This window comes from Rhipicephalus sanguineus, chromosome 1 (genome assembly GCF_013339695.2).
Source record: "Rhipicephalus sanguineus isolate Rsan-2018 chromosome 1, BIME_Rsan_1.4, whole genome shotgun sequence".
NCBI lineage: Eukaryota > Metazoa > Arthropoda > Arachnida > Ixodida > Ixodidae > Rhipicephalus > Rhipicephalus sanguineus.
The window spans coordinates 211,595,509-211,609,022 of NC_051176.1; the positions used below are offsets into that span (position 1 = coordinate 211,595,509).

Below are 13,514 nucleotides of genomic sequence, written 5' to 3' on the forward strand. Positions count from 1 at the left end.
CAACGAAATGGTTGCTAGAGCACCATGACTGTATACGTCATGTATATTATGACATGACATCATATATGTCTCATGATCTGTAATTCGTTTGTCATACACATATAATGGCGTGCTGATTGGGTGTATATCAAGTGAATAACATGACCTTGGAAATGCCATGACCATGCCATGTATATCATGACGTACATGACATGATTTTCATGCTATGACCTGTCATTTCAGCCCCGGTTCGCATGCTGGCATAAAACTTGCTTGCTACATCGTGATGGACGAACGATCAGTTGCCTGGCATTTTTGCCAGTAAAAAAATTGTCATGTTCATTGTCAGTGGTGTTCGTGGTGGTGGTACTACGTGATAAGGTACGGGCACAAAGCACGTTTCGGGCTATCAAGACACGGGGGACTTGAGCCGCGGTCACATTGCAAACGAAGTCGTGAATGATGAAAATTGCGGCTTTTACATTGCTGTTATGCAAAAGTACTGTACTAAGTATTCATAAAGAAAATGAAAATGGATTGTAATAGACATTTGTTTATTGTTTTCTTGCTACTTTCAATAATTCAGCGTTCAGTTAATTCAGACACTTTTTTCTGGTGCAGTAAAGTCCGAATTGATGCGCATTTACTATATTGTGGTTTTAAAGCGGATTTTGGTGATTTTTGTGTGTGTGTGTGTGTTACGAGATTTCGCATGATATGAATATTTTTGCACCCCCTCTCCCTCTCTCTCTTGAGATTTGTATCAATGAGATTCTACTGTAAAGCACTTTGTAGTGTTTCCATAGCATGGTCTACTCTTGCAGTAAGTGTTCCCTCTGCAGCTCTTGAGCTTGCTTATTAGTATGTATTCAAGAAAACGAAAGTGGATTGATGTAATAGACATTTGTTTGTTTTCTTGCTACTTTCGATAATTTGGCATTCCATTCATTCGGACACTTCTTCCAGTCCCCTGAAATCCAAGTTAACGAGTTTTTACTGCGTTGCGGTTTGAAAATGGATTTTGCTAGTTTTTTTGGTGATACGAGATTTCACATGATATAAATATTTTTGCCCCCCCCCCCCCTTGAGATTCGTATCACCAAGATTCTACTGTAGAGCACTCAGTAGTCTTTCCACAGCATGTCTGCCCTTGCAGCACTCGAGGTTGCTTATTAATTCGTGGGGAAAACAGAAGTCATCATATAATGCTTGTGTGGCAGTATATCCTAGAAGATGGCCCATAGAGCACCTGAAGAGACCTGTTTATATGTCACTATTCCTTTTGCGCATGGAATAAAATGATATAGCATGCTTTCGCATATAACAAGTAACCAACGACTGTAGGTAATCTGAGGGAAATTAAGGATGTTTTTTTTTTTTTCTTTTTAATATGTGTGCAAAAGCTCATTGATGTTTTGCTAATTTAGCTACCAAGTAAAAGCTTGTTAATTCGACACCCGTTAATTTGGAAAATCGGAAAATTTAGACATGTTCTTTGGTCCCGGCAAGCATATGTATTGTTTAAAGGGCCCCTCACCAGTCCACATAGCAAATTTTAGTTAGACGCTGGAAGTTGTTGTGTGCCGAATGAAGAGCAGTATGCCGCAAGAATTTTTCAAATCAGTTCATTACGAGCTGAAAAAAACAATAATTTGTAGTGGCGCGAAACCACGATGCGAGGAGGCGAGTTTCAAACCCTTGCCACACGCCCCATGTAGCCTTTGCAAGCCAAATCCCTTCCCTGCCCTCTTCACTTGACACATACGCATGGACACGTCATGCGCATGCATGGTCATGTGTGCATGACGTGCCCGAGCCAGCCCGAGCACGCGAGCGGCGTTGCACGGCCGCTACCCTTTTTTTTTTTTATGTAGCGGCCGTGCGCGTTGTGTCAGCGTTCTCTGTGGTGTACTGCCTGTTTCTGCGGGACGGGCATGAAAGTTGCGACAGTCGTACGGGCACGAGAGTGGCGGTATCATGAGCCAGTGCCGCATTAACGTTTACTTGGACTCGGTGGAATAAATGAGCATAATGAATGCTCGAACGCACCAGAACATTACTTTCGTTTCCAGGGCTGGCGTCTGCTCGATGCGCTAACCGCAGGGACATGAACGCATGGGAAATGGAGGCACATTAGCCCCGCATCACGCTGCAATTCACGAAAAAAAAAAAATGAAAAAGACGCACACATTCCCTTTGTGTGTCTCATTATTTCTCTCAAGTTTTATTAATCTATTCAAGCAACGAATTACACAGACTACACATGTCGTGTCAAATAATTATCGCAGTGTTACGTGCTACTGTTGACGACGTGAGAGCACAGTCGTCTATGTAGAGGAGTGACGTCACAGCACTACCATCTACGTAGGGCCATTTTCTCATGTACGTCATCCCCTCATTCTCCGGGCGGGCGCGCGCCCGCGAGAGGAAGGGCAAGCAGCGTTCTCCTTGAAATTTGACCCATTTCCGTGGCGCGTAGCGTTGCAAAGTTTGGCAGACGTGATTATGAACGCCCAGTGTATGCATTGCGCTCGTTAGCTCAAAATTGTCAAACCTGGTGAGGGCCCCTTTAATGGCATCAAACTCTCGTTAATTCAGTCATATTTGGCCACAACCCAGTTAATTCGGACGATCCTCGGAGCGTGTCAAGCACAAAGTGCCGCAAAGGAACGAAAACGTCATTCGCGAACAACCAAAACGGTCGTGAGCCTTCAGAAAGGTGTGGTCACCATCCACCTTACCACAATCATGTTGTTGGTCATCAAGGCTTCAGTGGCTGTGGCAAACTTTGAAAATGGACAGTTTTCGATTTTACTCGACGTATCACGAACTGCATGGGCATTATAAGTGATCACGTCAATATTGACTTGGGTCAAAACTGTGACAAGCAGTAGTTTCATTATCGCCACGATCCTTCAGAGCTGCGTGGTCGCCCTCCATAACTGTGCATTAGCGAGCCAGGTTTATTCAGCAGCAGATGCACTGCTCAATAGTTTCATTTCGGCTCTGCAGGGCGTAGGCCGCGCGCGTGCCTTCAGAGCTGCGTGGACGCTATGATGTTCGTAGACTGATTACACTTTGCCATGCAAAGTACTTTTAAAGTCTGAATATTACGTACCTACCCAAGCCACATTTTTCACCTTTTCTTAGTTAAGATGTTTTCATGCTAAAAGAAAGGTGCATGCTGAAGAAGAGATGTTGGGTTGTAGCATGCAGGGGGATTTTGCTGTCATAAAAATTTTGTTAAAATCTTCAAAATAATCTGGACCCCCCCGCCCCCTTTTTGACTGTCATTATCAGAACATACCTGGTGGTTTGTTTTAATATTGTAACCACCATATTTGCAGCATGACTCCTAAGACACCTGTGGTGCCTGCTTGCAAATGTGCTCTACATATCAATGCCAGCCGTTCCAGAATTGGTGCTCTGTCGGATCAATCACGCCATGTGAAGTTCGCTGCCGCACTCCGAAAGGTATATGATTATTAATCTATAAATTTAGCATTTGCTTTTATATTGCGTTGCATAGCAGTGCTTTTTCGTTTACTCTGCAATTATCACTGTTTGCTTAATATTGGAGGATCTGCTTTATTTTCAGGTTATCAATAAAGAGAGTGTGTGCCTCTGTGTAGGGAGTGACATAATGCTTCCCCTAATGGCTTCCAAGCTCGGAGCACAAGTATGTAACAGCATTTATGTAACAGTGATATTGTGCATACAGGTAGCTGTCTATTGCTTTAATCCTTTCAGTAATCCACACAATACATACAGTACTCATAATAGTTGTGCATGGAATGAAGGTTTAAACCTTGGTGTCTCTTGATAACATTAAACTGAAAGAAATTGTTTGAATTATATAGGTCACCTAATCAATTTGTAAGTTCATGGTTTGGTTCTGTTTATTGTTTCCTGTATTCCATTGCAATGTCCATCCACTTCAGCTGTCTTTGTACCGTAGTTTCAAAACAGTTACAGCCTGCAGTTCTTAACCCATAATATCTTGACTGTACCCCACAGATGTAAGCAAACAGCTACGCTAAATAAAATAGTTTGTGTGACTGCTTTTTTGATCATTACAATTATATTGTATTCAAGTGTGAAGTGTCATTCAAAACTACATTTTATTATGCATATATGCAATGTGTAATGTTTCTTGTGCATAAAACCTTATCAGAAGGCTTTATACTGGCCACTCATCAGAAGGGGGCACAAAAAATGGAATTGAAGACAAAGAACACTTATTAAATAGAACCCACTGTTCTCAGTGTTAAAACTTGATCTAACGACACCAGATTTTACTTAGTTTACAATCTAACAAAGAAATTTTAATTTCCTGGCAGGTACCCATAAGGTTTAATGTTGTCATCAACCCAAATAATGAAACTAACTTGGCACCAAGCCCAATTTAACAGTTTTTCCTGAATCAAAGGAGTAAAAAAAGCAGTTATCTTTTTCTGATTTTGACACAGAGGGATTTTTCTTTAAGAGGATTTTTATCGAACACTATAGCGTTAAAACATCTCGCTGCCATAGTCACAATACTAGTTTTATTTTAATGAGGCTGCATGCTGAGCTCACGCAAAGAAAAATGAATTCAACAGTCAGTAGTGCCAGGGATCTTCAGTACTTTTGTACTGGTCATGAAACACCCACGTAACTCTATGTGAGAGCTTCATATAGTGCCAGCACCGCGGAGTTGTGGAGTTAGAAAGGGACGCTCTGAGTGTTTTAGATGTTATCATTGCTATAATCATTGCCTCCATTGCTATAATATACGCAGTAGTAAACGCTATGGACGTTATAAATTAAATGCTTATAGCATTAATTCCTCCATCCGAACAACAAGGCGGCTGCATCTGCTGGAAGGGTGATCGCCATTAGCAGAGTGTTGCTGCGGCGTGTTGCTGTGTGTTTTACCTCAACGTGTTACTACATGTGGTGACATCAACATTTAGTAATTTGCCTTAGCAGATATGCCCGAGGCTGCTGCTCCGGATATAAGGGCGTCGGCAAAGCTGTCTTCTTATTCTGTTTACCACTTGACGTGGAACTACGCGACAGGTGGAAGAGAGCATCGCGCGACACCGTACTGCCAGGGTCTTGTTTCAATTAAGTCCGTTCACGTATGCGAGGGAAATTTTGATGCCAAAGACATTCTTGGAAAGCGAACCTTGAACTGATGTTCATTTGCTCACTAAATGTGATTGGACGGGGAAAAAAAACGCAGTCACAAAGGTATGAACTGATCAGTGTTATAAAATAACTTCTGCTTGAAAGTAGAGCTGTGCGAATAGCAAAATTTTCGGTGCGAAGCGAATTCGAATAATAAAGATTGAGTGCGAATCGAATCGAATAATTTCGAATAATTTTCTAATATTTCTCAAACATTTTTCGAATACTTCGAAGTGGAATTACAGAAAAAAGTTGCAGAGAATCCCTAAGTATGTTCTTGTGAGATAGCAACATGAAAGTGTTTCTTTTCGCTAGGTTGATGAAGCGCTGGTGGGGTCATATTTCATAGTTGTCTTTCTTATCAAGAATGAGGCAATGTAGAGGCCGAATTGTATTTATGTACATGATTTGGTGCAACCAAAGTGTTGCCGACAACACTTTACACGTGATAGGCAGAGATGCCATTTCCTCAGCCTCTCCTTCTCTTTCAACTTCTGTGGAAGGCCAACTGATGTGGCAGACAAGGGTGTGCTCCCTTCAAGTCCGGAGTTCCAAATCTGCCTCGTAGACGTCGATATATAAGAACATCTGAAATTTTGGATGCTAAAAAGCTTCGGCGTCCGATTTTTCGGACTTCCTGCCCAAATTTCAGGTCCAAAACAGCATTAATTGAGCCCCCAACTCTGCCACATCTTTCATCTCCATATTGGAACCGGTGTTTTCTTGAGTTAATACATTTGCGACCGTAGCGGAGCTTGAAAGGCAGCTTTGCCGCAATACGGGGGTGTGAGGAGGTGAAGCATATTGAAAATCTAGGGACCACTTCCAATCAGACGTTGACTGTCTCTTGCCTCAGTTCGACCGTAACGGAGCTTGAAAGGCAGCTTTGCCGCAATACGGGGGTGCGATGAGGTGAAGCATATTGAAAATCTAGGGACCACTTTCAACCGGACTTTGTCTCTTGACTAAGTTCGACCGTAACGGAGCTTGAAAGGCAGCTTTGCCGCAATACGAGAGTGTAATTAGGTGAAGCATATTGAAAATCTGAAGGGGTCACTTTCAATCGGACGCTGACTGCATTTGTCTTTGGGAAGTTCGAATAGTTCGAATAGTAAAATTCCAGTGCGAATCGAATCGAATAGCAAACACTATTCGAAAAATATTCGAAATTTCGAATATTCGCACACCCCTACTTGAAAGCTGTAAATATTGCCTAGACCTAGCATGGGGAGTTCACAAGCTGCTTCTGCAATTAATGCTAAAATGGCTTCAGGTTCAGACTTGCTTTTCCAGCACGCGAAATTCTTATTGGCACAGGTTCGTGATGCTCCAGCATGGACGGGCAACCAGCAAGGTGACGTAGCATTGCTGACCACCAGCGCACAATAGGGTCCTCCATAGCTTCTTGCACAAGTGATGTAATCTTTGGATCGGCTTGACTGATTTATTGTGTACTGCACAATTCAAGCACGATTTTAAGCAACTACACCGGGGTCGAGAGACATAGGTATGGGCATGAGTACAAGCAAAATCGCCTCGCTTCATGGAAGCCTTGGTCGAACATTTGCTAATAATCAATGACTTGAATTAGTAAACAACTCGCATGCTATATGATTTGATCAAGACTCATCGCTATGTTCAGTTATGTTCAGTTAACGAAAACAATGAAGAAAAAAAATCGGGGTGGAATATTTTTTTTTTTCTGAAAGCACCAATGCAAGCACGTGAACCCATCCAAATGCAGCAGATTGGCCGCCTTCCCTTCTATTCACAGCGGCACCTCTGGTGGCAGCTTTTGTCCCTATATGAAACTTCAAAGGGAGTTTCATGACCAGAAGAAAAGTATTGAAGGGTCCTGGTAGTGCTCTAACAAACCAGATAGCGCTAGGCGCAGCAGTGGTTTATTGTGCCTGTAAATGCTCCCACACGAACATATATATGGTGGTTGATTTCGTTATTATATAGTGTATGAGACAGATGGTATTAGAAAAGTCCACGAAAGGACATAGAGCCTCCCATGTCAGGCTAGGCAGATGGTCGCATGAAGCTATGACAGGCTGGAGATATGCAAATACTGGGAACACAAATACAGTGGTTGTGTGAGCAGGCTGAGCAAAGAAAGTTGCAAGGAGACGATCGTCTCCTTGTAACTTTCTTGGTCTCATGAAGCCTGTCAGGCTTCATGCGACCAAGAATGGTTGCATGAAGCCTGTCATAGCTTCATGCCATAGTTCATAGCTTCATGTCAAGATGGTCGCATGAATACGGGTGAAAAACAGCGCTAAAAAGACGGGACAAGAAAGGACACGAGACCACGGCGCTGACTAACAACCAAATGTGCTTTATTCCTTCAGTCAGCATAAATATACTTCACCACTAACATAATGTCCCGTCTTTTTAGCCCGTCCCGTCTTTTTAGCGCTGTTTTTCACCCGTAATCATGAACCAACCAGCCCAAATGCGTACCCTTCTACAGGTCGCATGAAGCCTGTCATAGCTTCATGTGACCATCTGCCTAGCCTGACATGGGAGGCTCTATGTCCTTTCATGGACTTTTCTAATACGCAGGCATGGGTTAGCGGCAAATACAATGCCGTGGTAGCTTTTGGGTGTCGCTACATGACAATTTTAGATTTCAAAGGACTGAAAGATACTTTTCTCGATTTTGCAAACTTATCGATTTAACGAGATCATTCAAGCATGGTCGTCACTTCATTAAATCGAGTTTCAACTGTATTACAAAACCCATTGCAAGCACCATGCCATGTGAACATATGGTTTGTGGAAGTTGTATTTTTGTTCATTATGTGGCTGACTGCCATTTTTTATTTGTTATGCAGTAGCTGCATCACTTCGTAAGTCAGCCACAAACACCAAGTCAAGGATACCCTTTCAAGAAACATTTTGCTGGAGAATCTTGACGGACTAGAGTTTTGACTACACATATTGTTAGGCTTTTTTGTGTAGAATTGCAAAAACTGCTCTTAACATAAATTTTTGTATTTAATTTTTGTTAGACATCATTATAGGACTGCACGGAACATCCATAGTAATATTCATACTGTTGTAGTTAAACTCTTTTTGTTGCCGCATAACTCAGTTGATGTAAGATTTATTTTCACCGCATTGCATCTTCAAAATTCCGAAAAGCATGGGCCTGCAGAATGTATCAAGAATTTTTATTTCGGCACACTTTGTAAAAGCTACTGAATATGAACTCCATGAGAGAACACTAATACCGCTGACATGCGGGCACTCTAAAGTTTATTTACTAGGGGTGTGCAAATAATGAAATTTCATCTCGAATCGAATTCAAATCGAGTAGTGCCGAATAGTGACCAAAAATATCGAATACAAAAAGTTTTATTGAAAATTGAAAGAAAGAACAAAGAAATGAAATGTCACCACGCTGCTACGGCGCGGTGACATCTTCTGTGGGCGTGCAGGCACGTTGATAGCAGAGCCGCCATTCGAGTCAGCAGCTGCCCTCCTAATGGCCAACAGATGGGAGTACGGTAGCTAGTTTTAAATTTTTCTATGGGCTCATCGGCTCATCTACAACGGTAATGTTTGCTACAACGGTAATGTTTGCTTCATCGTCATGATTGCTCCGGGCCCAAAAATCTTTGGACGCCCGTTCACAGCAGCGTTGTAACTGCACGCCGGAATGATGGAAGTTTCTGAACGAGTGGTGCCGTGCGGCAGTGGCGACTGCACAGCGTGAACAAATTTTCATATGTGAAGCCAATGACCGAGGGTTTCACTGGGCAAAGACGGGACCTTTCACGGCGGTTGCGGCATACGCGACTGGACTATGAAAGAAGTCCGTGCCTTCGTTTCGGTAGCGAAGTTGTGAATGGCTTGATAGATTTCTCGTGTCTTTTTTTTTTCTCTTTTACGTGTGTAAATGACATAATCTCCTTTACAATAAACATGCGCTCGCTTTTGAACTAGGATATCGGTGAAAGTTTTAACGAAAGGCTTACTGTAAGACGTTGGTGTTAGTTTTTAACGAAAGGCTTACTGTAAGACGTTAGTGTTAGTTTTAAGCACCCCAGCCTAACCAAGTTGCAGCATTGGCCTTTGTTGCATTTTAGATATTCGTCCTTTCGGATTATTTGAAACTTCAAATACTAGCTATTCGAAACTCGAATCGAATTATTCGATTAGGTATTATTTGATTCGAATTCGAAACTCGAATATTCGCACACCCCTATTATTTTACATAAGGGGACATCTTCTGGAAAGGTGTTCATGCTCAGTAACATACGACAAAGGAGTGTGTCCCTCCCTGCAAAGTTCTTATGTGAAAAAAAGAACTGTGTGGAAAAGCATATCCCGCATCTACTTTTCGAACATAAAGGGCGTTTTCTCGCTCTAGCATGTAGCGTGCACAACTCAACAATGCAGCCTTTCAATGAAGGCTCCCTGGGTGCCGCCATATTAACCTCTGTGGCTGTTGTAAATATGCATGACCCCCAAAAATGCACTGTCCAGGCACTAACATCACCCTTTGTACCAGTAAAACTTGCTGCTGGGCGAGTTGGTTCATACTTGCAAGGAAAAAATGGATGCGCGCAAACTATGCGCTCGTCCGTGTCTTCTGCGTCCTTGTCTATAGTTTGCGCGCATACATTTTTTTCCTTGAAACCTTTTGTACGCCTGCATCATGTCGCTAGCATTTCCATGTTGAATTCGAGCAGTGTCATTTACTTTGTTGATAGTGTGGTGCACTGGAGTCTGCACAATGGATGCCGTCAACAAAAGCCCCAACACACAGCGTGGTTTTTTTTTTAATGTTTAAAATTTAACGAGCAGCACCCCCCCCACCCCCACCCCCCCACCCCCGGCGTTCATCTGAGGAATCGGAACGGAAGCCATGAGCCACCTAAAGGACTTAGTGCAGTGCAGTGCCATGTGTCATCAGCGCAACTTCTTTCTACAAAGGGTCCTTCAGAGTAACAGAAGGGGTTTACTGTGAAGTACTTTACTTTTTCCCATGTGTCCAGGGTGTAAGAAAACTTGTTATGAGAACTATTTCACATTTAGCATGCTTGGAAAGCACCTGTCTAGCCAGTTGTAGAATAATGTGCCCATAAAACATAAAACAAGGAAACCTGCTGCGTGACAGCCAAGTACTAAGTACTGACGCCGTGAACAAATGGCAAGCTTCTTTGAGTTCATTTTACTAAAGCACTTTAGAGGTATTATTTAAACTTGTTGCAAATGTTGTAACATATTCAGTGCTTTTGATACACTACATACCTTGGTATACACGATTGTGCATTCAATGCCCAAAGGAGTTACATTGGTTATGTAAAAGTTAATGGGTCTCGTTCTGAGAGATTTGATGCCTTCAGGTTGTATGCGAGGGATTATTGGTCAGTTACTAGTTCGCAAAAAGGTCACATGCTTCGTTACATCAACAGGCAAAAAAATGTGTTCCGCACTCGCCATCATGGCTACAAGTGGTATGCCCAATATGCCCAATAAAGTGGATGGGTGGACGACCGCCGCTGTAGCTCAATTGGTGTTGGTGTAACATCGGATGCATTATTTGAAGGTTGCAGGTTCGATCCCTGCCAGCGGCAGGTTGTCTTTTCGTCCACTTTAATTTCTTCACATTTATATCATAATTTCTACTAGTAACATCCATTATATTTTCCATGGCTTCATTGTCTCTTGGTTGTGATTAAGGTTGTGTCTAACAAAGAAGAACGAGCCCTTAAATTTCCCCTCTTTCATTTGTTATGGGTCCTAATGTAGCACAAGGCATAAAATACATTTTTTTATGCTTTCCCTGCAGGTTTATGTTGTCATAGAAGACGACTTTGCTTATTCTTTGCTAGAGGAATATGCTAAGCAAAATGAGATGAAGACTATTACTGGAATAACAAAAGATGCTCTGTGCCTTTCTGAAAAGGAACCAACGAAAAAGGTAACTTGCAACCTGAGATCATAATAATTCATTCTCACAGCAAGATTACTTGGAGTAAAGTATCAGTAAAAATGTGTATTATTGATAAATCCAGCATATGTTAGCAGCACTAAATATACCACTTAATTCCTTGGTTGTTTAGGATCTTGGCGCATAATATTCCCTTTCTTTCTCTCTCTCTCTCTCTCTCTCTTTTTTTTTTTTTTTTTTTTTTACTGTAGGCATCTGTGCTCCTTGGCGAGCCACACTTCAGCACGAGCTTGCTACCATGGCACAACGTGAAATTCTGGTTTAGAAAACATTCCCTGCAACACCTCATGTGTGATCAAAGTGAGCTTGTAACCATCCCGCAAGGCTTTTCCTTGAAAGCGGTGGGTGTTGACTTCAAGGACCTGTGGAAGATTAAAGCTCCTGTACACACTGTGGAAGGTTTTGACTTAAGCTCATTTGACAAGCTGATTCAGGTAAGTTGAATGTGCCAGCAGTGTGCTTGCTCAGTCGATTTCTAATAATTTGACACTGGTGGCACCAATGTGATTGGTTAAATTATGCAGCTTGTAACATAAACAAGCAGCATAAAACATAAAAACCCTCCACTGAATAAGTTGGCAAATTAGTCCCAGGTGTAACACGTACCCAAATTGAAAATGCGCCCACTTTTTATGGTGTAAAAGAAAAGTAATTTAACAATGACATAAGAGCTCCTAAAGAAGGTGGAAGTCAAATGTATGTACAATTTTTTTGCGAAAGAAACATAGTATGCTTCTGGGGCAACAGCAGAAGAAAGAGTAAATGTTCAGTATGTCTCACAGCAACAGCATATATTGCACTGGTGTGATTAAGAGGGAGCCAACTACAAAACTACACGAAGCTCTAAAAGTTGCAATTAAAAATAAGTTTTATTAAGGTGCAAACATCAGTTAGTTGGTTTGGCATATTTTGATGGGCAACAACGCCGTGGACGCTGCGGTTTGAATCCGGAGTGTTTTGACCATCAACTTAAGTTTGATAATGTTTCAAATAGCTGAACAGTACTGCTCGAACTTAGTATGTATGGATATTAGGTGAACGGCAGTAAGGAGAAAACTTGCTGACGACTGTTCGTCTGCAGCGTCTGCAAACGACACAGAAAATACTGGGCATATTCTGCTGTCATATAAAAGCATTATTACAGAAATACTTAATGATGTAATTTCTCTGTTGAAAGCCCCCAGTTTTAAGGATAGTTCAAGAAAAACAATTTTGTCTACCATTGGAAAATATTAAAAGACAGTAACAGTCGTAGGGTTAATGTGCAGACCATTGAGCAAAAGCAGACTTAATTTTCTCCTACAGCTAAACACCTTTATTAGAGGCACTGATATAGCAGACAATTGGGTATTAGTGATACCAATGTGCCTACATCGAATGGGTATTAGTGATACCAATGTGCCTACATCAAAACGGGCAGATCAGGAAATGAGAACGTGGTACCCTGCTTATAAGAGACACCTCATATAAAGGACAAGAACTGCTTCCTGGTGCATACATTTTATAAAGGGGTTCAAATGTGTACGCATTCTTACGGTTGGTGTTTGCTAACTTCGACCATAGCCATGTTGTTCTGACTCATGCTATCCAGATTATTCCTGTGCTCAAACCTTCTATCCAAATATTTTGCAGCCACCAGTATATAATCTAGCAAATAGCATTTTTTTTTTTGTAGCGTTAGCTACACTGGCCGAGCCGGAGCGGTTTCGCATGCGCGTACAAGAGCCGTGCTGCGCATGCGCGAGGAGCAGTGATGTCACACAGTTGGCGCACCGGAGCCGCTGCCGCTGCGCACAACTCGCCGGTCTGCGCATTTCAGAGGAGTGACGTCATAGCCGCGGCAGACGGCGCGCACGCATCTGTGCTCCTTTGCTGTGCAGTCGCCATCTGACACTGTGCTGGAGCCGCTTGATAGCGCCTCTGGCTGGCGTTTGCCAGTGTGGTATAGCCATGGAGAAGGAGAGCGCAAATGCTGTTCACCGGTGCAGAAGAGCAGAGAAGCTTAACTCATCGGATCCCAAAGTAGTTGCCTGGCAATTAGCGGTTGAGCGTAGGAACAACGAACGGCACAAGGCTAAAAAGCTAAGAATAATCAGCTGAACCTTAGCTAACACTACGTATATCCTGGCATAGCCGAGCTGTAGCATTTCTTACTTGCTCGTGGTTGCGTATCAAATTTCAGACTAGTGCGCAAAATTAAATGTACCTTTTCTCAGAAACCAAAAACAGCATGACTGTGAAATTTGGCACGCTTATTCAACATGATATTGGTATTAATCCCTGCATATAAAAATGAGTTTCTACATTTATCTCCTGAGAAAAAAAAAAATATTGGGCTCACTTTTCACATCGTGGCAGTTGCATTTTCGATGGAGGCGAAAATGCTAGAGGCCCG

General features: G+C 42.3%; 1 protein-coding gene across 1 annotated transcript in view; it reads left to right on the top strand.

The window, feature by feature from the left end:
* LOC119406698 (protein arginine N-methyltransferase 7) overlaps positions 1–13,514 on the top strand; it is a 68,469-nt gene that overhangs the window by 42,172 nt on the left and 12,783 nt on the right. The window contains exons 9-12 of the mRNA XM_037673430.2: positions 3,327–3,453; positions 3,578–3,658; positions 10,958–11,089; positions 11,311–11,553. Coding sequence (XP_037529358.1) covers positions 3,327–3,453; positions 3,578–3,658; positions 10,958–11,089; positions 11,311–11,553 — 583 coding nt within the window. The remainder of the gene's footprint in view (positions 1–3,326; positions 3,454–3,577; positions 3,659–10,957; positions 11,090–11,310; positions 11,554–13,514) is intronic.